The sequence below is a fragment of the Alexandromys fortis genome, unplaced genomic scaffold, assembly GCF_014885135.2.
Source record: "Alexandromys fortis isolate MF-2015 unplaced genomic scaffold, M_Fortis_MF-2015_v1.1 scaffold_243, whole genome shotgun sequence".
Lineage (NCBI taxonomy): Eukaryota > Metazoa > Chordata > Mammalia > Rodentia > Cricetidae > Alexandromys > Alexandromys fortis.
The window spans coordinates 1,236,121-1,259,493 of record NW_026068121.1 but is presented as its reverse complement, the minus strand read 5'-3'; the positions used below and the strand labels follow the sequence as shown (position 1 = coordinate 1,259,493).

The window sequence follows — 23,373 nt, the reverse complement described above, 5'->3', positions numbered from 1 at the left end:
GGGAGCCAGGACTGAGGATCTTAGGAGAAACAGTGGGGGGACAGGCACCAAGACTGGGGACACTAGGAGAAACAGTGGGATGTGGTGCTTCAAGACTGAGGACACTAGGAAGAACTGTTCAGGCACCAGGAGGCCAAGATATCTCCAGCAGGAAGCCTGTATGGGGAATGGAAGCCAGACTAGTGGGAACCAGGAATTGGGCCACACTCTCCACCTCCGTCAGTTCAAAGATGCTGCTCTCCCAGGAAAAAGCAGGGGTGGTGGTTGCTGCAGTGGCCCGGCTGACATTGTCCTAGCCCCTCTGCCCCAGGAACACCGTGGTGAATGGAGAATGAGTGAACAAGCGTAGGCATTGCTTTGTGGCTGTAGTGCCTCATGTGTTGTCCCCAGGAAGTGCTGGTGCAGGTGTCCCCAAGCTACTGCTAGGGCAGGGAAACAGGGTAACCCTGGAGGAAACAGTGAGTGTGCTGCACAGCCCAGCCATGGCAGAGGAAGAAGGGAGTCTTGGGCCTGCCTGTCCCATGCCTGCCCTGCAGCTCCAGTCCTGAGGAGCCACAGGCTAGCCCAGCCCTTGCAGTTGTCTGCCTGGGTCCCATACAGAGCTGTCTGCCCAGTCTTGCCTTCAGGGGTCCCTAAGCCCCATAGGTCACCTGCTTGCTAAGTCTCCACAGTCACACAAAGTGTAGAAGGTCATTGTCATCTCCTTCTGACTCCTGCCGGCTCCCTGTCCCCCTTCATCTTCCTTTCTCTTTTGCTTCCATGACTGCTGTCTTTGAGCAGCCTCACATGGGCAAGGTGAATGGAGACTGGGTAGACAGTAGAGCAGGCTTTTCAGGCTGGTGTGTCTGAGGATCTTGGGGAGGTGCCCCTGAGCCCCTTGCCTGGCATTCCTGGTGCCAAGGTGTTTATCACTGGATGTGCCCTCTGTTGACCATGCAGAGGCCCTGCCTTGCCTTCTTCCTGACCCCACTCTGCCCTGTCATTTCCCAGAAGCCCTGGCCTGGAGCTCCATTGTCCCTGGAGCCAGGTCTCCAGCAGAGCAGCCTGTGGGCCTGGAGGGGCTGTGGTGGGCTGATGGAAGATTTTTACTCTCTTTACAGTGTGCAAGGAGCCCCCCTACAAAGTGGAGGAATCGGGCTATGCAGGTTTCATCATGCTCATCGAAGTGTACTTCAAAAACAAGGTGAGAGACTGGGTGGGTGGGGGGTGGGAAGTACCTGTGACTATGGGTGTGAAAGAAATGGGGTTAAGGACAAGCACCTGTCAGCCCAGCTCAGAGGCTGAGGTCATGGTCCCAGCCCACACTGCCTAGGGGGACACTGACAGGAAGAAAAGCAGAAGCTTCAGTCCCATCAGCCCAGAGGAGCAAGTGGATCTTAGGGAGCAGAGTGGGAATGAAGAAGGACACAGAAATCTCCAGTCCAGTGAACTGGGTGGGACTCAGAGAAACAGAAATTGCACCCTGGGGGCGGGGGCGGGGAGGATGTGAATGCAACTGAGCGGGGAGGCTGGACAGGGTGGGGAGCTGTTTATGCACACAGTGTGACAGGGAAGCACATTTAGCTACTCTCTATTGGAGCAATCTCAGTAGGGGACCAATTTGTAGACTATCAGCACCCAAGGGGAGAACTTGTAATTGCTGTGTGGTGTGTCCCCCCCCCCCCCAACTAAGACTTTCCTATTCCTTTGAGCCTGAGGCTATGGAGTTAGGAAAGAACCCCACTCTCCTGCACAGACCTACTGATTCTCTAAATGCCCTAGACTGGCAAGTGGGGAGGCTGGGGAAGCTTTGTCAGTGCTCCTGAGTGAGTGGGGCACACAGGAGTAGTGGACATGCAGAAAGGGACTTTTTTTTTTTTTTTGCAAGGGTCAGCTAGGGCAGCACACAGCATAAGTGCATTTTCAACAGCCTGCATCTGTGCTGTTCCCTCTGGCATACAGCAGCCAGCAGTGGCACAGGGCACCCAGGCATTTTCCTCCAGAGTTTTCACTCTGTATGCTGGGAATCTGCGCCGTGCCAGTTTTCTTATGATTCTCTGTATTTCTTATAAGTATTTACTCTGTGTACACACTCGAGTGAGACACACATACACGCTTGTGCAAACACGCACTCACTTAGAGGCCAGAAGACAACTTGTGGTAATTGGATTCTCTCCTTTTACCAGGGGGCTTTGAACTCAGGCCTTCAGGGTTGGCAGCAAGCACTTCCACCCGGTGAACCTTCTTAGACGCCCTCTTTCAGTTGTTTGGAGGTCTGTGATGCCTTGTGGACCCCTTGAATGGTGGTACAGTGAGAGTATGTTTTCCTGAAGTATGTATGTGGGTATGCTTACATGTGCGTATGTGGAGGCCAGAGTGTGTCTTCAGAGACTCGGTGGCTCTCCGTCCTACCGTGTGAGAAAATAAATGGCCTCTCTAGCTTGGCTGCAGTGAGCTCCAGGCATTGTCTGTCTCCCAGTTTTCAGGCTCAGGAGTAAGCAGCCTCATGCTTGTGAACTTTCACAGTGAAGCCGCCTGCCCAGGCCCTGATGCGTATCTGGGAGCATCACACTTCATTCTGTTTATATCAGGCCTGCAGGAGATTTGAGAGTAGCAACGAACCATTCTGTTGGAAAAGGCCTCTGCTGCTTAGGGTTCTTGTTCCCTCCGAAGCCCCAAGTCTTGAGTCCTTGTTTATATCAGGCGTGCAGGAGATTTGAGAGTAGCAACGAACCATTCTGTTGGCAGGGACTTGTGGGGACAGGCTCAGGTGTGCTGCCTCATGGGACCAAGTGCCATTTCAGTGGATTGTAAGCACACCAAGTCTCAGCCATGCCCACTGGCTGCAGGGATGAAGCCAAGGTCATGAGTTCCTCCCTGCAGCCCTCAGTGATTGAGCCTTAGGACACACACAGCAGTCTTTCCTGCTATGATCTAGGCTCGGGCCAAGGGACTGTCGCCTGTCCTGGGGCAGTTGAACCACTTCTGGGCTGACAGGCTTCCACGTCCTGGAGTCACACGGGCTGTTTGTAAGCCCCCTGTGCTCAGAGGCCTTGTTGTCCCTGACATCTGTGGGCATTTCCCTGCCTGGCCAGGCATGTGGGATGGCTGGGCTCTGGTTCTTAGGCACTGTTCCAACCCAGCTCCCCACAGCCCTCAGAGGTGTGCTCTAGAGCCTGTCGTGCTCATAGCCGGGGAGACTGTGGTGAACATGTCATGCCGTGGAAAGCACAGTGCTCTGAACATGGGTAAGGTCTTGGCTTTGTGGCTGGCAGAGGACAGAGTGGTCTGGCTTTCTGATTGCAAGGTCATAGTCAGATATGTCCCTGTGTCCTCACAAGCTGTTGGTATTCCCAGTTTCCAGGGGTGGGACAACACAGAGTTCCTGGACTGGGGCGCTGTACAGAGGCCTGGGTGGAGGCTGTTTTCTCCTGTTGCTCTCCCCAGTCTATCTGAGGCACTTCCTAGGGTGGGGCTCTGTCTGCACCTGGCTGGCTGGTCAAGTGTGCCAGCAAGAGGGGTGGGCTGCTCTATGAGCTTGGTCTCTGCTTCTCATGCTCCTTGGGGAAGGGCTCTCAAGCTTCCAGCAGCCCGCGGGTGTGATGAAGTACAGGCTGAGCTGGTTGCTCATGTGCCACCATGCCCTCTGGGTCCAGAGTGTACAGGTCTGCTTCACCCCACAACCACACCAGGTACCAAGGCAGCTCTGTCCCTACGCCCTTTCCTTAGGGGAGAGGTACTGCCCTGGGACCTCAGAAGGTGCAAGACAAGTGGTTGAATTCTCTGTCCCTGATGTTCTTCAGGGATCCCTAGGGCTTCATATGAGCTGCAGGTCAGGCGCTGTCGTGAACCCCTTGTTGTCTCTGGGCTGCTGATCATGCACACAGTGTTATGTCCCCATATGTCCTGGGGCAGTTCTTGGCTCTGACTAACTCCTCACAGCTTCTCTCAAGTGGTGAGGCTCTTGGAGTTTGTATGGACATCTATATGATGGTTTCCTGCCTGTGCACACACTCCCAGGACAAAGGCTGGCCCAGGGAATTGTGTCCCTTCAGGAGTGAGTCCCCTGGAGGGAGCAGCCTGAGCTGTGGTCACACCAACAGTGCTTAAGTTGAGCATGGTCCTGCCTCCTCATCACCCATGCTGTAGATATTGGCATGCTGAGAGACAGGGAGAGGAGCTGCTCTGAGTCTGCAGGTCAGTGCCGTGACCTCAGTGTGGTCTGCAGGTTGTGTTCACACATTGCCTTGTGGATCTCTCCTGGGGAGGTTTGCTGAGGATTCGATGCTGGGGAGGAGTGTCAGTTAAGCACCACACTGGAAAAATTTTGAGCCAGGACCTAGTGCAATCACGAGCTTCCTGACTGTAGGCCTACGCCATTCTCCACCATCTCCTGCCTCAGGGTGGCGCCATGCCAGTCACACAGCTGTGGTTTGCATGTTGCTCTGGGTAGCTGCTAGACGTGTAGGTGACACACTGGAGGCACTCAGATCTACCTGCCACCGTACCCCTGATGTGCGGAACTGCACATGACGTGCAGATGTACATGGTCCTCGGATGTTGTCAGTGTTCTTGGAGGCCAGGCGGGATTACGCGCCCTCCCCCCCGCCTCAACAACAGCAGAAAAAAACACGGGCTCTGGTTGGCATACTATGCTTGGATCTCAGGACTGATGGTGTCACAGTGGCTAAGTGACCTCTCAGGGTCTCAGGCTGTGAGCTTACGTTCTGATGGGTTAGTGGGCAAGAGCCCCTTTGTGGTGCCCTTTGTGAATAGACCCTTTGTGGTCTATTCACGTGTTTCCAGGGCTTTCAGCACCAGCTCTACTTAGAGACTGGATAGTCAGTCCCAGGGGAAACCATGTTTTTCTTATCAGCCCTTTTGTTTCTGGCCAGTGGGTGACTTTGTATGTGCCTCTTTAAAGATCCCTCATTTAATGTCTGTTGATTGTGGACATCATTGAGGTGGCTGAGCCGCCATTCTTGACCGGCCTGAATCATGCTGAGTCTAACAGTGTTTATCAGGATGTAGAGAGCACCTTGGCTGTTTGCACGTGGCCAGCCACACCTGAGGTCCATCCCACCTGTCTCCTGCACTCAGCATACTCTCAGGGGCTACCTTAAACACCCTGTTGTCAGAAAGGATGAGATTTGTCAAGAGGCACTGGCAGCAGACAGGTTTGTTGCATGTCAGGCTGTCCTGCGGAAGTTACAGACATGGGACCCCAGGTGGGGATCAGCCCTGCAGCTTTTCACCTGTTGTTGGGAATGGAGTGACCGTGGCAGCCACAGTGGCATCTACGCACTTTCACTGGTTTGTTCTGGGAGATGCTGGTGGAGGCACTGGCAGGGACCTGGGAGGAGTGGGGGGAGCGGGAGGAGTTGGGTTCTGGCTTCACTCTGTGACCAGCTCCTTCATGGTGGTTGCACCATTTTTCTTTTCACCTGTGATGAGACTTCCTGTGTCTGTGTGGCCTCAGCCATGCCTGCTCTCTATTTAAGCCATGGCCCTCCCCAAGGACGGATGGATGGATTCTCTTGTTGAGATTCTTGACATTCCCCGTTGACTCACAGGGCTGGCATCTTCTGGTCACTGGTAATTTCTCTTTAGAGAACATGCTCCATTCTCAGATCTGATGTTGCTGCGAGCTCTTTGTGTATCCTGGCCTGGTGCAGCCGGCAGGTGTCTTCTTCTGTCTGCAGTTGTTTTCTTATTTTTGTCCTTATGTACAAAGATCGCACCTTTCTATGAAATTTGGTTATCTGATTGCTTTTTTCAAGACAAGGTTTCTTTTCTGAGTTCAAGACCAGGCTGACCTTGAACTCAGATATACCTACCTCTCTACTGAGTGCTGGGATTAAAGGTGTGCACCACCAAGCATGGTTTTTCCGTATATATATTTGTGTGTGTGTGAATGACTGTGGTATCAGGTCTGTGACTCAGTTGCTGTCTGAGGTCATAGAGGCTGTTTTAGGGTTTCTATTGTTGTGACAAAACATCATGATCAAAAAGTAAGCTGGGGAGGAAAGGGTTTATTAGGCTTAGACCTCAGCATTGCTGTTCATCATCTAAGGAAGTCGGGATGAGAATTTAAACAGGGCAGGAGCTGATGTAGAGACCATGGAGGGGTGCTGCTTACTGGTTTGTTCTCCATGGCTTGCTTGCTCAGCCTGCTTTCTTATAGAACCCAGGACCCAACATGGGCTGAGCCCTCCTGTATTGATCACTAAATGAGAAAATGCCTTACATTTCTCATGGATCTCATGGAGGTATTTCCTCAGCTGAGGCTCCATCTTCTGATGACTTTAGCTTGTGTCAGGTTGACACAAAACTAGCCAGTACAGAAGCCGACCCTGAACGCTACACAAGTTTCACTTGTGGACTAATTTGGTGCTGGGGAAGGAGACTGGGCTTCACACATGCCTGGAAATGTGTTCACCTGTGGAACCTCCACCCTCCAGGGACAGTGTGTTTTCACACTTGTTTGTTTTTTTGAGACAAGGTCTCACTATGTAGCCCTGGCTGGCCTGGAGCTCACTATGTAGATCAGACCCCAGCTGGTCTTCCATTCACAGAGATGAGTCTGTCTCTGGTGTGCTGAGATCAATGGCTTATGCCATCAAGCCCAACTTCATTTTTATGTGCATACATTTTATTATGCTTACTTATTTTGTGTGTATGCTCACCAGGAGGCCAGGGCTCAACATATAAAAATTCATTCTCGCTTTTCACCATATGGGTCCTGGGGATCAAACTCAGACTTGGCAGTAAACACCTCTACCTCTGGGACCATCTTGTTGAACTGTTTGGTTTATTTTAATACAGCACGAGGTCTCGGCACAGGGAGTGATACCTCCCACAGTGGGCAGGTCTTTTCCTAATCAAGGTAGTCCGCATGGGCATGTCAGAGTCCTGCCTCCCGGGTACCTCCAGATCTTGGCGATGTGACAGCTGGCTGAGCCATCACAGCCCCACAGCTGCGCTTCAGTAAGGCCATTAGTGCTGAGCTTAGGTGTGTGTGCATGGATGGGGTTTCCTGTGTGTCTTCTGTCATCCACAGCCAGCTCCTCATTGCTCTGGTGAGTTTCCAGTTGTTACTGTTGAGCGGGACATCTGTTATGGGTCCGTTGTAAATGACCACTATTGGATTAGGAAGCCCAGTTCTAAAACTAGAAAAACAAAAGCTTTTCCTGCCTTTGTACACATGGTCCTGCGCAGTGTCTGCACACAGCACCTGTGAGTGCAGGGACCTCAGCAGCATCTGTGTCAGTTCAGTGGGAGCTGTTTCCTGACCTCGGAGGAGGTGGCAGGGACTAACACAGCTTTCTTATATCACACCTGCCCCAACCTTCCTGTGCAGTTCTCTTTCATGATGAAGAGGTATTAAACTTCGTCAGAGGCTTTTTTTCTGCCACTATCAAGAACACCCTGAGGCTGCTCCCTTCCTGTCTCCAGAGTACCACTGCAGGTGGCCTCGAGTGTGTGATGTATACCGTCTTCAGAGCTTGAGTCCGCTTGCTTGCCTAGTGTTTTCCCAGGGTACTTGGATCTGTGTTCATAGGCAGTGTCAGTTGGTGGCTTCCTGTGGTGTCCTTGGTTTCTATATGGGTTGATGCCAGTCACATAAACTGTGTTAGGGAGTGGTCACCCCTTTTCTTACCCTGCTGAGCTCAGTAGGATGAGCTGTTGTCTTTGCATGTTTCGTAGGGTGTGCCAGGAAGGCTTTGTGGTCCTAGGTCCTGTTTGTCTGTGTCAGGATATGTTTATAGTCCCAAGCTGGTCTAGAATCCACTGTCCTCTTGCCTCAGCCTGCCCAGTACTGAGATGCAGGTGTTACTTCTGGCCTGTTGTTTCCAGGGAATTCCTGACAGCTGCCTGAGTCTCTTGTGTGTGGTGAATCTTTTGAGAATTTCTACTTTTTTCTGTGAGGGAAAAATTTCATTTTATGTGTTTGAGTGTTTGCTTGCATGTCTGTCTGTGCACCATATGTGTGCCTGGTACCCAAGGTGGCCAGAAGAGGGCATTGGATCCCATGGGCCTAGAGACTGATGGGTGCTGGGAACCAAACCTGGATGCTCTAGCTTTTGAGCTGGCTCTCATGTGACTGGTCTGCTTTGCTGTAGAAAGATGCATGTTTTCTCCAGGTGACTATAATCTGTCCATGCGCATTGTTCATAGTGTCCCCTTAAGTTCCACTCTACTGTGTGTGCTCTGTGTTTGGTGTGTCTTCCCTGCCTTGCCCCTCATTTTAAGAAATTATTTTTACTTTATCTTTAAAAAAAAGCTTTTTTATTTTTACTTTATGTGCATTGGTATTTTTCCTGCCTGTCTATGTGAGGGTGTCAGATCCCCTGGAACTTGAGTTACAGTAGTGAGCTGCCATGTGAGTGCTAGGAATTGAACCCAGGTCTTCTGGAAGAGCAGTTGGTGGGTGCTCTTAACCACTGAGCCACTTTTCCAGCCCCTCTGTTCCTTAATTTTTAACACAGGGTCTCACTCCCTGAACCTGAGTTCACTGGTGGCTGGACAGGCTGATGGACAAACTCCAGGGCCCCTGTCTATGCTTCTCCATGGCTGGAGCCACAGGCATGTGCTGCCATTCCTGACTCTTACACTTGGGTCTTTGTATGTTCTGTTTTAAGAAGCTATCTTATTTTATGGGCTTTTGTTTGTTGTTTGTTTGTTTTTAATGTACAAGTGTGTGTACCATGTGTCCAGAACCAGCAGGGATCAGAAGCTGGTACTGGGTCACGTGAGTGCTCTTAACTGCCTGCCGTGGTGTCTCCTGGCGGATTTGCCTACTGCTACAGGCTGGTTACAGTAAATGTCCTCACATAAGCCAGTTGGAGCTGAATGAGTCCCCCGTCATCTTTGCTCTCAGTGCAGTTTTTCTTTTTATTCTGAGTCAAAGCCTCACTCTGTTCAGCCTAACCTGGTCTTTGCATCCTCCTCCTTCAGCCTCCTGCACACTGGATGACAAGTGCTACCTTGTGCCCAGCTCCCTGGCGACTCTTGTCTGAGAGTCTTTGCTTGCTGAAGAGTGTGTCACATGGTTTCGGCCTGGCATGAGGTTTCCCGGCCTCTCCCCCATCTCCATGGAACAACTGGCAGTCCTTCTTCCTGGGGTCTTACTGCATCTTCCCGTTCTGTTGCTGAACCCTGTGCTGTTGCTGGGTGCTGCTTCTCATGTTGTGATTCGGAGAGCAGCCTGTTTCCCGTCTCCACCTCACACTTTCCCTGCACCTGTCCCAGGAGACCTCAGGGCCTTACACTGGAGGGAAGGAGGCTGGGGCCAACCAGGGTTGTGCTCAATGTCCCTGTCCCGCTCCCTTGGGGACTGAACCAGGAAAGCCCTTCTCGCAGCCACATTGATCTCTGGCGGGTTCCGAGATAGTCGTTCCCTGCTGACAACCACATGCCAGCCAGAAGCATGTGCACCTAGAAGCTGATTGATCTGACTGTGAAGATGGACAGACCCATGTGTCTTCAGTCTCCTAGGTCCATTGTGTCCCACCACAGTCTCTTCTGGAGTCACACACCCATTACGCACAGTAAATAGGGGCCCACATGTTGGGTCTATAGTGGTTCTGATCCCCCCCCAGTTCCCCAAACACGGCCTGTTGAACTCATTCTGGCAACCTCTCGTGTTTCCAGTCTCCACCCCTGCCTCTGGGTTGTCAGACGGCGGTGTGAGGAGCCCTTGGCTCTGGCTCTGCTGTGTGTGGGTCTAGGCCTAGCTTGGCAATGGATGCCTTTATAAACACTTGTCACTGGGCTTCGGTTTGTCGCGGCAAGATGTGTCCAAGCTCCCAGTTCTTACATAGGTCTGCTCAGGCTCTGTGCTTTGTTGAAGGTATTCCCAGCATGTACTTGCTCACCTGAGCTGTGGCCCTCCTTACTGCCCAGCTGTCACAGTGTTCCTCCTCCTGTCTGTTGGCTTTATTTTGGGTCAGGGCTTTGTGCAGTCTCGCTATCCTCAAGTTCTGTGTGGCCAAGGATGACTGAACTCTTTTGTGCTTGGGGTCATTCATTCTTTCTTCTCTTTTCTGCAAGATTTGTTTATTTTTGTTTTATGTGTATGAGTGTTTGCCTATGTGTATATCTGTGTGCCGTGTGTGTGCTTGTGCCTGTGCAGACCAGAAGAGGGTGTTTGGTCCTCAGGAGCTGGAGTTATCAGGCCATTGTGAGTCATGCTATGGGTGTTGGGAACAAGTGCTCTTAATCCAAGTCATCTCCAGACCAGGTGGTGGGTCCCTGAACTGTCTCGGGATGCTCCCGCCGTCACATGGGTCCTCTGTCCTGCAGGGTCCGTTGCTGTTCAGTCTTTCTCTTGCCGTTACTTCACTGTCCCTCACACCCAAGGACCTCCTGTCCTCCAGTCTCTTGTCTTGTCTTCCTTCAGGGTAGATGACACTTTTCTCGCTGTAGCAAAAGTAGGTGCCAGTGCATATTGCTGGGGCCCTAGAGGGAAAGCTTTTTCACCAGGTCTCTGGGAAGGCCCTGTGGGTATTGGTGGTATACCTACATGTGGCCTGATTCTGACCAGATGCCAGTGGGGCTCAGATTGTCCCTGATGCTACAGAAACCTGGGCACATAGCAAAGCCTGGTGGCACAGGTGACCCAGGGGAGGGCAGGAGAAAAGCCCATAGGACACAGCGGGTACCAAAGAGCTCTGAGGAGAATGTGACAGAGCTGGGTGTATGCACTGAGCAGTTTGTAGTATAGAGAAGTGTAGAATTTGTGCAGAAGTGGAGAGCACTGCCAGCTGCCGACTTGCCTGCAGCGCCTTTTCGCTACTCCCACAATGTTTGGACATGAGCCCTGGCGACTCAGCTGGCTCAGTGTGTGACCTGTAAACAGTCCACTGCGTGTCTGTAGGAGATAAGACTGATGCCTCATCAGGGCGTCTGCAGACCTGCACTGTGCTTCCTGGTACCTCATAGATGGTCAGCCTGTCTGAAGCAGTGGCTGAGGGTAGAACTCAGGGCCTCTTACATGCCAAGTACATGCACTGTTATTTATCCTCACCCAACCCAGGTGTGTGTCTGACTCTGTTTGTATCTGTATGTCTGTGTGTGTATCTGTCTCTTTTTCTCTGTGTGTATCTGTGTTTGTCTGTCTGTCTGCCTATATGGTTTTTCTGCTTTGTATCTATGTTTTACTAGTCCATTTTGCTCAGGATTTAAATCAGCAATCAGGACAGGTCTTGGCTCTTTGGCTGGGTCTCAGAGGCTCTTTTTCCCCTCCCCTCCCTTCTCCTCTCTCTGCCACCTCCCATCCTTGTTCACTCTTTTTCAGTGATGCTGCTTGTCACATAAGGGCATGATGCTGAGGATGGCCCCATTACAGCATCTCTTGTGAACTTGCAGTCATTTCAGGCCACACTCAGAATTATCTGACTGCTAACTGTGAGTCTGTGAACCAGGCTCGCAGCATACCGGGGTCCTCGTGGTGGCTGCTGTTCTCACAGTCGGGGGGGGGGGGGGGGGGGGGGGGGGGGGGGGGGGGGGGGGGGGGGGGGGGGGAGATGGGCTCAGGTGCTTGGGGCCAGCCTGTCCCAAAGCCCTTTCTCCTGAGCTTTGTGTACTCCTGGCCTCCTTGGCACCAGCACTGGTCTGGCCAGTTGGGTGGCATTGCAGTTGTCTAAGGCTAGAGAGATGCTGGCTCGCTGCCCACTGTGGCGAGTACAGATGGCTGCAGTGCATACACGAGGGGCCTGTGCTGAAGCTGCTTGGAGTTGACGCAAATTGGGGGTCGACTGAAGTGTCTATGGGCCTTAAACTTGGGGGATGGTTAGCACACTGCTGGCCCTCATGTCCTGGAGTGTAGCTCTCAGATGCTGCGTCCTCAGGGAGGCCCCTGTCTCCCTCTGTCATCCCTCACCTGTCCTGAGTCAGCAGGGGTGACTAAAGTGGAGAACAGGGCTCAGCCAGGAAGGAGCTTGCCATACTGGCATGAGGACTTGAGTACTGGGTGTGTGTTGTGTGTCTATAATCCCTATGCTCCGATAGAGACCAAGGGTAAGTTCCAGATTTGGTGAGACCCTGCCTCATAAAATAGGGTACAGAGTAACTGAGGAAGACATTTTACACACACACACACGTGTGTGTGTGTGTGTGTGTGTGTGTGTGTGTGTGTGTGTGCACATGTCCAAGAACCCTTTTCCCCCTGTTGGGCCAGCTCTGCACAACCGTTCAAGGCACTGCCAGAGAGCAGCAGCTGGAAACGATGGGGTGCAGTTTGCCTGACCCTCCCGTTGGTGACTAAACTGGTGGTTAGTCCTCTTTTCTCTTCCCGTCACTGTCTCTGAGCCCCTCCCCCCACTTTGTTTGCTGAACACCCAAGGTATCCGTTTGGTGCTGTCCATTCCCACCCACTTGGGGTACTGGTTCATCTTGTGAGCAGTTTTTCTCAGTTGGGCACTGGATCCTGAGGCTCGATGGTCCCAAGGGCACTGTCTGAGCTCACAGACCCTGTGCTGCACAGTAGCAACTCCCTCTTCTGTCAGTCCTCCTTGGCCCGCTTGTTTCCCTGATGTCCATTTTATAGGGAATGCAGGTTGACTGCCTGGTCATCTCCACAGCCAGACAGGACCCCTCTGTGAATGGAGTGATATCTGGGACCCAGTTAAGGATGGCCAGTGGAGGGAGTCAGTGCAAGATGCTGGCTTCTTGTCGCATCTGTGCTAGCCTGTCCCCTTATCTTCTGCTTCGTGTTGTGGCCAGAACAAGAGGTGGGCACAGTCCCCATTCATCTAGGCCAGCCTGTCTGTTCCACAGGCTCTGCAGAAACCCACGTCCAAACGTGAGGTCGCCATCCTCAAGGTTATCCTCACCCCTGTTGCCTGCCCTTCACTGGCAACACTAGAGGACCCATCCAGTGTCAGTGTTAGTGTTAGATGAACAAGGACATCCAGCGGTCACTCTGCTGCTGAGGTTTGTCACATAGCTGACTGGACCTGCTGTGAGTCACCCCGGGTCTCCAGAGCTTACACACCACCATTGAGCAAACTGTGACCTACATATCCCCAGGAAACCAGGGAGACCCTGCCCCTCCCCTCACCTACTGGAGGAGCACTTGGCAGACTGGGGCCTGCCCTGCTGCCGCTCACAGAGGTGTCCTGTCCTGCGGCCTGACTTTCTGTGTGAGGTGTTGTTGTTTGCCAAGATTGCTTTTGTTTTCTTGGGAGCTGAGTGTTTACTTTTAAATCTCACTGGTTAGCTAACATGTAGCTCACTGTGGGTTTAAATTTCCCGCTGCTGTCATTTGTTGAGCTGGGCCCATCTCCATAGAATTGGAAGTGGGGAAGTGGGGCCAAAGGCCTCTTATCCCTCAGGGAGTACTGGTCCTCCATCAGGGATGTTGAAGTATCTGTGCTCTCCCACTAATACATCCAACGAAGAAATCAGAGGGAGGAGGAGCTCTTTGAGGCTGGCCATTGCCTACCCAAGAATCCCAACACCTGGGACTGCACAGACTGACTAGACACTCCCCGCTATGAGTCGGACGGGAGACTACTAGAGCCTCTGGTGTTCGGCTTGGAGGTGTCCACCCTGCGTGCCCAGTACTTGGCTGCTATGTGATGACTACTTCCCATCAGCCATGAATGGCTGCAGCAGTTACAGCTCCCATCTGGGCCTTGGGCATCTTGGATGCCCAGTTTACAGTCACCAGCTCTTGGACCTTCAGGTCTCAGCAGCTTCTGGAACTTTTAGGAACCAGGACTATCCCTCTTTTCTTGTTCCTGGTTGGTTTATGTGTTCCTTCCTTTCTTTTTCTTTTTTTTTTTTTTTTTTCCTTTTTTTCTTTTTTGGTTTTTCAAGGCAGGGTTTCTCTGTAGTTTTGGAGCCTGTCCTGGAACTCGCTCTGTAGACCAGGCTGACCTCGAACTCATAGGGATCCACCTGCCTTTGCCTTCTGGGATTAAAGGCATGTGCCACCACTATCTGGTGTCCCTGGTTTCTTAAACTTGCCACCATCTCCCTCCACCATGTGGGTCCTCAGGCTTGCATGGTCAAGTGCCTGTCTCTGCTGAGCCACTTTCTGGTTGCAAGGTGAGGTGGGTTCTGTTCTGTCTCTCTTCATGTTGCTCTCGAGTTGTACCAGCACCGTTGTTTGATGAGGTTGTTTTGCCTCCATGGAACTGCCCTCACACCCACGTCACAAGTCAGTTGTCTGCCCTGTATCTGGGGATGGGTATCGGTGTGGCAGTGCTCTCCTTATCGTAGCTGTCAGGAAGTGGAATCAGGAACACTGGGAGTTCAAGGCCAGCCTGGAGTGTAGTTTGTTTACACACACCTGGCAGTGGGGCATCTAGTCACCATGAAAATGGTTCCTTGTGGCTTCCACACTACTACACATAAAAAGCCTCTGGGTTTTGGTTTCTGTGGTGGCTCCTGAGGACCTCCTGTGGTAAAACCATGGGATCTGACCCCCATTCCTGCACTGCTCACAGGATTGAGACCCGAGGAGTGTGTTTGTGGGGGTCTGTAAGGAAAGTGCAGGGAGTGCCTTGCTGTATGAAACTTGAAGAAGAGCAACCTCACTGCTGCTTCGCGAGTTGAAGGGGAATCCCAGAGGCTCGGAGCCCTCTTGGGAGCGAAGGGCTCTATTATTAATGGCTGGAGAGATAGGAAGCGTGGGGCAGGCTTGGGAAGGCCCTATCCTGTCCAGTGCTCTGGCTTCCTGCTCACTGCTGATGGAATTCCATGTTCTGTGTTCTAGGAGGAACCGAGGAAGGTCTGCTTCACCTACGACTTGTTCCTCAACTTGGAGGGCAACCCTCCTGTCAACCACCTGCGCTGCGAGAAGCTCACCTTCAACAATCCTACCACAGAGTTTCGCTGCAAGCTGCTCATGGCTGGCGGGGTGAGTGCGCCTGCCCGCCACCTCTGCTCTGTGCTGGCTGCTGGCATGGCTGGGCCTGGGTGGCCCTTAACTGGTGGGGCAGGCAGCAGCCTGAGGACGTGGAGGGGCCCATGGACAAGGGCAGACAACTACGACTCAACTGGCTGCTGAAGGAGAAGGTCGCAAAGCCACTTTCGGTGACCTAAGGTCACAGAGCATACCAAGGTGCTAGCCTAGGCCTGTGATGGTCTGGCAAGGGGTGTGAGAATATGGGGAGGGGCAGTGGGTAGTTTGTATGGCTGCCTATCGTCTTGTATGTCAGTGCACATGTGTGCATGCAGGTTATATGTGGCACCTGCTTAGGAAATCATGGTGTTGTGAGCTGTAAGCACATCATGTGGTGTATCAGGTGCAGAGGTAGAGATGGGTGGGCTGTGTGGTGTCGTGTTGTTTGAGATGTGTGTAAACATAGGACAGAGTATGTGGTAGTGTCTGAGATTGTGTGTGTGTATAGGTATGGGGGTTTGTGGTATGGTAGGACTGGGGCTCTGGTGGTATCTGAGTGTGTGGCTAGCCCTCTTCCCCAGGTTCATGGCAGCCAGCGTATGTTTCTGGAGTCAGGCATCCCCTTTCTCTTGGTTCTGTATAGCCAGGTCTCTCAGGAACTCCCTCCTCAGAATGGAAGTGGTTGTGTCCAGGCAAGGGTTTAAGTGGGTTTCAAACCCTGCGTGCTGCCGATGAAGCTCTCTGACTGCCTATGTGGTGGCAGGGCAGTGGCAGCCTGGGATGGACGTGCAGACACGATACTGCTCTGCATTCAGATCCTGGAATGACTGAGGGTATGTGGGTGTGTGCAGAGGCAGCTCCACCCTCTGCTGCCCTACACTAGGAACTGCGCATCCACAGCGTGTGTGGGCGTCCCCAGGGCCCCAGGTCAGCTTCTTGGGAGCGTCAGCGTCTCAGGCCTCTCCAAGCCTCTCAAGTGCCAGGGGAGGTATTACCCGAACTGTGGAGAAGGTTCTCAGGGCATCACCTGACACAGCATAGGAGGAACAGGGAGGGAAGCTGTGTTCAGCCGGCCTTGAAGAGAAACTGCAGTGAGGTCCTAGAGTGCTCCTAGGGAGCTGGCCAGCCAGACACTTTCGGCCTCAGGTTGCCTGGCTATGGGACGATGGCTCTCAGGTGACTCCCGGGACCAGGTAACTGTGACTCTGTGTTGTTGGCCTTATGGGTTGTGAATGTCTGTAAGGGTAATGCTTGTCTAGGAGCTGTGGGCACTGGGGAACTGGAGGTGACATCATGTTAGGGTCACATGTTCTTGCAGTGGCTCCAGGTTCTATACTTGACTTTGTCCCTAGGAAGGAGCAGCCTGGGGTCCATCACTGCCATAGCCAGGCAGCCAGCAGTGCCCAGCTTGGTCTCGTCCGCTTGTGGCCTGGGGTTGTTTGTACCAGGTAACCTGGCCCATGTGGCGTCTTGTCTGTGTGCCGTCCCCATCTGGCCTCGGGCATCTTGGCAGGGAACACAAGCTGCTGGCCCTGGAGGCCAAGCTGGCTGGGCAAGTGGAAAAGAATGCAAGCCGTGCAGGGACCACTGAAGCCTGGCTACCCTGGAGCTGGGTTTTCCTGCACTATGCTCCTACCCTGTCCTGGAAGTTGCTTTCTCATAGGACCAGTGTCCTGGGACTTGAACCTCGCAGGTGCTTCTAGGAACTGGTGTTCACAAGGCCCAGCTGGGGACACACAGCCTTTGTAGGAGCCTCACCTCTGTTGTGGTTGGGCAGGCTCCAGTGAGCAAGTCACAGCAGGGCAGGTCAAGTTCCTGCCCTCTTCCAGTGCAGTGTCAAGTGGTGTGGGGCATCCACATCCCCAGAGGACAGGTGTGTCTGGTTGCAGAGCCCAGGTGCTCAGAGCTGAACGTCACTTTTTTGGCTAGCCTGAGCCCTTTTCTTACAGCCCCATCCTCCCTCTGTTTGCTGCATTCTATGCAGTATCGTGTCCTCAATGGTTGGCCTCCATCTTTATGTGACTTTGCTGTTTGGAGTCCATTCCCAAACTACTGCTTGTGTCTTGGGATCTGCTGAAGCCGGGCAGTACTTCTGGGCCTCAGGCCAGTCCTCTTCTCAGCCCGCGACCCTGAGCTGGCTGGTGCTCGCAGTGACCAGCTCTGGCCACTTAAGCTTTTCTCTTGCCCCCTCTTGCCCTTGGCCCTGTTCTTGGCCTCTGCCTTGCTGCTTGGGCTCTATGTGGCCAGCTGCAACTGTCTGTACCTGAAGTGAGAAAAGTTTGTCCCCAGCCACATCTGTGCTGATCCCTCAGAAGCCACTTTGCTGCCACCAGCTTCTGCCTCTCCTGCTGTGCCTCCCTCCAGCCTCCTCCTCTGCTCAGCACAGCCTGTGGCCCCAGCTGCATCTCTTGCTTTGCCACAGACTCTGAATCTTCTTGACCAGGGTTGCAGTCTGCTGGCTAGGGTCCATCCTGGAGGCCTTAAGGCCATCTTGGTCCCCTGCCACTGTCCATCATAAGGATAAACCTGTGACTCTTCTGGGCAGCTGGCCTCCGGCTTCCTTCTCCCTCCCCAGGAGGCCAGCTCCACGGCCGCCAGCCCATCGCCTGGGGCCTGTGGATAACCTCTGTCTCTTCTTTGTCACTAGGTGATGGTAATGCCCGAAGGAGTGGACACGGTGTCCAGGCCCAGCCCCGACTACCCCATGTTACCCACAATTCCACTCTCTGCCTTCTCTGACCCCAAGAAGAACAAACCGTCCCACGGCTCCAAGGTTAGTGAGGTGGAAGGCCAACGTTGCGGAGCATGGACCTGGCCACTGGCAATTGCAGGCCATTTCCACCATCTGCTGAGCCTGGCCTGCACACCTGCCGCCTACATCCCGAGCCTCTGCTCCTGATCCTTGTCGCTTCGCTAGCTAGCGTCAAGGAGTAGTGCTTGTGATCTGTCTGTTCTTCCTGCACCCTGCTCCTCTTGAGTCAGGCCTCCTGGGCTCTCTTTCCTGCCCAGCAGTGATTTGGTCACTGGGCAGGGCATCTCCATCAGTGGTCCCTTGGCTACCTTCTAGCTCCAACAAGGCCAGGCCAAACCTGCCCTTGCCACTTCTAGCTCTGCTGGTCAGCAGTGCTGGCCTGGAACCAATTTGGGGGATGCAGGGAATAGCATGTATGCGATTGAGCTGAATCCCAAGGACATGTATTTCGTTCCATCACTTGGCCTTCTGGAAGGTTCTCTGTGGGCCTCCTGGAGCAGCCACCCCAGCCACACGCTGCCCAATGCTATCAGCACCACCATGACATCTGAACCTAGTACCCTGGGCCAATCCCTCACAACATGTGGGCTTGGCCTTTTGGGGACACTTCTCGGCCTGACCTTGTTTATCCTTCATTTCACATTCTTGCTTCACTTGCCTGTAGGGCATTGTCAGCGGGGCATCTGTGAGACTCAAGCACCCTTGGGCTATCTTATCCATGGATACCACAGGAAGAGAAGCAAGCACTAGGCAGGCTCCTTCCAGCCCTTTCCACAAGGCTAGCAGGCCTGTATCATCCTCAAGCTGGTCACATCTTCGAGTCCCAGCCAGGCCCTGATGTCACCCTTGACTGACTTTTGAAGGTTGCAGGAGAGGCCAGGCTTTGCTAGCAGCCTGGGGCTTCTCACTCAGCCATTGTTGTTTGGGGTCCCCAGAAGTGTTGAAGGCTAAGGGTGCTGTGTCTCCTGTGCATGTGCCTCCCTGGTGTGCAGATCTTCTCTACCCACTTCTATGGGTGCTGCCTGGGGCCGCACAGATTTCTAGGCAGCACAGCTTCTTCTCTGTGACTCCTAGAAGCCCCAGCCTTAGAGCATGGTCCAGACCTGAGTGTCAGCCCCTCTACTAACTTGACTGAGCAGTCTCTCATGGCCTGTGGCTGGAGCTAGGACCACCCAGACCTGTCCCCTGGAGGCATAGATTGTGTCACCCTGATGGGCACCAGGCCACCAGCCCTTGGCAGCCTCTCTGAAGTGCCTGTCATCACTGTTGAGGAGAGGGCAACATCGAGCCCGTGAGGGTTCCATCCACACCAACTGCTTTCGCAGTGTTTGAGATTGGGTCTCGCTGTGGAGGGCTAGTTGTGGAACTTCGTAGTTGCCCAGGCATGGCCCTAGGGAAGTGGCTCCTGTCAACCTCTCACAACTGTGGGCACATTCTCGTTGGCCACTCTTGCCTGTAGACTTGTCCTCAGCAAGAGAGGGTGAGGCCCGCCTGCTTTCCATTTCTTGCCTTCCTTGTGGCTTGCTGGGACACAGTCCTCCTCCCTCCAGTTCCTATGGTGCATTCATCGCCCTGCAGTATTCCTTGTTAAGTTTGCCAGGGGCTTGTCCCACCAGCTTGGTGTCCTCTGTGGTACTTTCTCCTGTCTGTGTCCTGGGGTCTGGCCTGCATGGGAAGAGCTGTCACCTGGCGAGCTCTGAGCTATTTTGCCTGGCCACTGCTGTACCTGCTGAAGAGAAGGTTGGAGTGGTGGAAGCACGAGTTGAGCACTCCAGAATGATCTGGTGACTGGGGTGTGGAGAGGGTATGTGAGAGCACTGTCTTTTGGGCTGTGGCCCTGCTGCTGCCGTCGTGGGCACTGGCCTCTGCTGAGCTCTTGCTCTTTGGAGTAGGCACTCCTTCCCACATTCGGGGGGAACATGGGTGCAGAAAGCTGGGCATTCCCCACTGATTTCCATGGCTAGAATAGGACTCTCTGCCTGGGTGGTGCCTCTGTCCCCCTGGGGTGCCCATGCCTGTCAACTGAGCTCTTCTAGTTTTAGAAGAGCCACCTGGGTCATGTGCCTTGTACTGTACCCACCCCATCAGCTTGGAGGTGCTGGCTGCCCAGGATGGTTCAGCTCCAGGATGGGTTGCGAGCACCAAGAATGTGGACTAGGGCCTCGAGAGAGGCTGACCACACCTCCTGGTTGGTGTAGCCTTGGGTCTCCCAGATGCAGGTAGCTGTAGGCGCTGGTGGCCATAGTGGCTACACAGGTTTGTGGGCATAGCTCTACTGTATCTGTTGGCTGTACCCTTTCACTCTACAGGTTCTCTCTACACATTTCAGACAGGCAAATCAGCATTTGCCTGGGCCTGGGTGGTTAAGACCGGCAGCCCTAAGGTGCCGCTAACACATCTTCCTCACCTTCCCTGCCCTTGGCCTTGCAGGACGCCAACAAAGAGAGTGGTAAGGCGTCCAAACCTCACAAGGTGGCCAGGGAGCACCGCGAGCGGCCGCGCAAGGACTCAGAGAGCAGGAGCTGCTCCAAGGAGCCAGAGCGCGAGCCCAAGAGTGCCAAGGACGCTGTGCGCAAGCTGCCCAAGGAGGAGAAGGCCCCAGCACCCAAGGCTGCCTTCAAGGAACCCAAAATGGCCCTAAAGGAGACAAAGCTGGAAAGCCTGTCCCCCAAGGGGGCACCCCAGCCCCCTACCCTGCCCAAGGCCTCCAGCAAGCGGCCTGCTGCCACAGACTCACCGAAGCCCAGTGCCAAAAAACCTAAGAAGAGCGGATCAAAGGGGACACGGCGTGCCCCTGGCACCTCACCCCGCGCCTCCTCCTCCTTCCCTGACAAGAAGGTGCCCAGGGACAAGAGCAGCAGCAAAGGTGACAAGGGGAAGGCAGACAGTGAGGCTCGGGAGGCCAAGCGGACCCAGCAGGCTGAGGACTCAAACTCAGAGGATGAGGCCTCCTTCCGATCAGAGGTGAGCAGGTCGTGCTGGGTGCTGCTTGCCAGTTTGCCATCTCCCCTGCCCATGCAGTAGTAACTGAGGTCCCTAGGTGCTATGGGCCATGTAGTACTGACGTTCAGAACCCCAGCCCTGGTGCCACCCACTGGGCAGGCTGTGACTTTGGTGGCTAGGCAAGCACTGTTGATTCAAGATGAACCTGACAGTTCCCTCTCTGAGGTCCTGCCTTTCTGGTGTGCCTTGACCCTGCTCTCCTCCCATCAGAAGGGAGCCATCCAGAGCTTCTCTGGGAGCCTCCTGTCTCCTGCACCTGTGCCGAGCAGCAGGGTACAGATTCAGTCTACTGTTTTCTGGGGGGCTGTCTGCCTGTGTCAGGGACATGGGCTCCTAGCTGTAGAGGTGAGTGCTCTGTCCCCTGGAGTTCTGGCACTTTGCCTGCTGAGTGCTGGCCACCTTCCACAGTTCTCGGAAGTGTCTCAGCTCTGCAGAGACAGAGCAGAGCAGTCTGTCAGCAGCTCCCAGGGCTTATCCCTCAGGCGCTGGGCTGTGCGGGACCACCTGGGCCAGGGCTCAGCCTCTGCTATATGAAACTGTGGCTCTGGGTAATAAAACACCCTCCTCCAGGTACCAGGGCAGGGCACGGCACTTAGGGCAGCTGCACTTCGCCCGCCTTGCCTGAGCTGTGAGCTGGTATTCTGGTCCCAGGCAGGGAGCTCACAGGCCATTCTATGGGTACTTCCCTCTCAGACTGGAGCAGAGTGTAGACAGTATATGGCCCAGGAGCACCCCAATCAGAGTGTCTGCCACAGCTGCTGTTGTAAGCTTGGTGGCCTCTCCACTGTGCTTGGTCCTGCTGTCCACACTCCAGGCTCTTGTGGTTGTGGGAAGTGTAGTAGGATGACGGTACTCTCTGCTCCTGGGCTCTTTGTGGTAAGAAAGGTGCCAGGTCTGTGGACCACCACAAGCACACTGAGGCCTTGGAGGGGCACCTGTCCCCATCAGCTCCTAGCCTGTGCCTAAGCCTACAGGGCCACTTCCTTATAGGTGGGGAAATTGAGGCTTGAAACTAGAGCCTACCCTGACCTGGTGCAATGTCAGATAGCAGCCATCTTTCTTCATTTTGCTGCCCAGGGAAAACAAATGGGGTTGGGTGTGTTCAAGGGAGGGTGCCCTGGCTCCAGGCCCAGGCTGTGAGGTCCTACCCTGAGAGCCTTACAGTGGACAACAGTCATGGATGGCTAGGACAAGTTCCCTAGGGACTCCTACTGGTCAGTGGAAGGTGGGTGAGGAGAGACTTCACGGGCACACCTGGCCTCCAGTAGGCCAGGCTGCAGTGGGCCCTGAGCAGAACAGTTCTGCCTTTATCCTGGAATGTTCCCTCCCAGGCAGGGGACTCTGCTTTCTGCAGACTAGGTACTGTCCTGCCCCATGTTCTGGGCAGGGCTGAGGGCCACTCAGCTCAGTCCTGAACTCTACCACAACAGGTGTGTTCTGTTTCCACACTCACCTTTGACCAGGGGAAGGGCTGTAGCCACTCGGTCCCAGGTAAGGGACAGGCTCTAGAAGATCTACTAACCTGCTGCTTTTTCTGCTTCCTCCCGTAGCCAGCCTCTTGCTGGTGACCGCAGTAACTAGTCTACCCCCACCGTGAATGTGTGTCAAGATCATGTCCCCCCACCATATACAACATTGCACACTACAGACCTCACACCACAGATCACACCTGAGGTATTGTACACACCACACACACCTTTCCCAGCACTCACTGAAGGACTCAGTGGCAGCCTCCTGCCTTGTCTTGTCCTGGCGTCATTGCCCCCTGGTGGCCAAGTCCATCCCTGTGCAGCCACAGGAAGACCAGGCAAGGTGTGCCTTGCCCCAGGACGTGTAACACACAGCTCCCACCATCACTCCTGTGCATCTGGTGGGTGGTAGGACGGCTTGGGCAGTCTGGACATTTGATTGTCATCACTCAGCCCCAGGGAAGCACGTCCTTCCTGTCCTAGCTCCTTGGGGCCGTGTGGCCGCTTCACTGCCCCTCCTCCGACTGACAAGATGACAGTCTCTTCTCTCCCTCTTTGCTTGCCCTGGCATGGACTGAAGTCGGCCCAGTCGAGCCCAGCCAACGCCAGCTCCAGCTCTGACTCCAGCTCCGACTCAGACTTTGAACCATCTCAGAACCACAGCCAAGGTGGGTCTGAGGGGGAGATGGAGGTGGTAGACGTGGATGGAGGTCGACAGTAGGCACAACCCGGGAGAGGCATGGCTCTCGGGAAACCGGACTGCTTGTTGCTTTAGAAAGACTGGGCCTGGGCTTGCGCTCTTTAGCCAGGCCTTCCTTTGGGCTGGCATCCCTTCTCCTGGGCCATGCTATCAACCGGGAAACCTACCAGAGTTCCTGGTGCTGTGGAGATTGATTGATAAAGACAAGTAGCTGTGGTCACCAGGAGTCATGTCACTCCCTGGGAACCACAGGCCTGTAGCCAGAGAGGTGCTCACTCCTGAGAAATAAATGGTCACTCAGCATTGTAGAGCCAGCCTGTTCTGATCTATCAGGATGATCTATCTGTGTGTTGGGCCTTCCCAGGGGCATTTAGGCTGGCTTCTGTATTCTGCCTCAGCAGACTGGGATCAGGTCCAAGCATGGCCAAGCTGTTTTGATGAGCCTACCTCCCATGGTGGCAGCCTCCTTTGGGGACAGGGGCTTGACTGGGGGATGGGGTCCTTGAAACTCATACTCTCCAAGGTTCTTGCCTGCTAGTTAGGGAGGGAACCAGCTGAATTGGCATCACATGACCAAGGTAATTGAGGGCTTTGTGTCCCTTTGTTGCCTTGGCAA

General features: G+C 54.0%; 1 protein-coding gene across 1 annotated transcript in view; it reads left to right on the top strand.

Annotated features, from left to right (window-relative positions):
- The window catches only part of Mllt1 (MLLT1 super elongation complex subunit), a 41,249-nt gene that overhangs the window by 13,316 nt on the left and 4,560 nt on the right, over nucleotides 1-23,373 (top strand). The window contains exons 3-7 of the mRNA XM_050125247.1: nucleotides 1,101-1,183; nucleotides 14,705-14,848; nucleotides 17,481-17,606; nucleotides 20,016-20,549; nucleotides 22,638-22,725. Coding sequence (XP_049981204.1) covers nucleotides 1,101-1,183; nucleotides 14,705-14,848; nucleotides 17,481-17,606; nucleotides 20,016-20,549; nucleotides 22,638-22,725 — 975 coding nt within the window. The remainder of the gene's footprint in view (nucleotides 1-1,100; nucleotides 1,184-14,704; nucleotides 14,849-17,480; nucleotides 17,607-20,015; nucleotides 20,550-22,637; nucleotides 22,726-23,373) is intronic.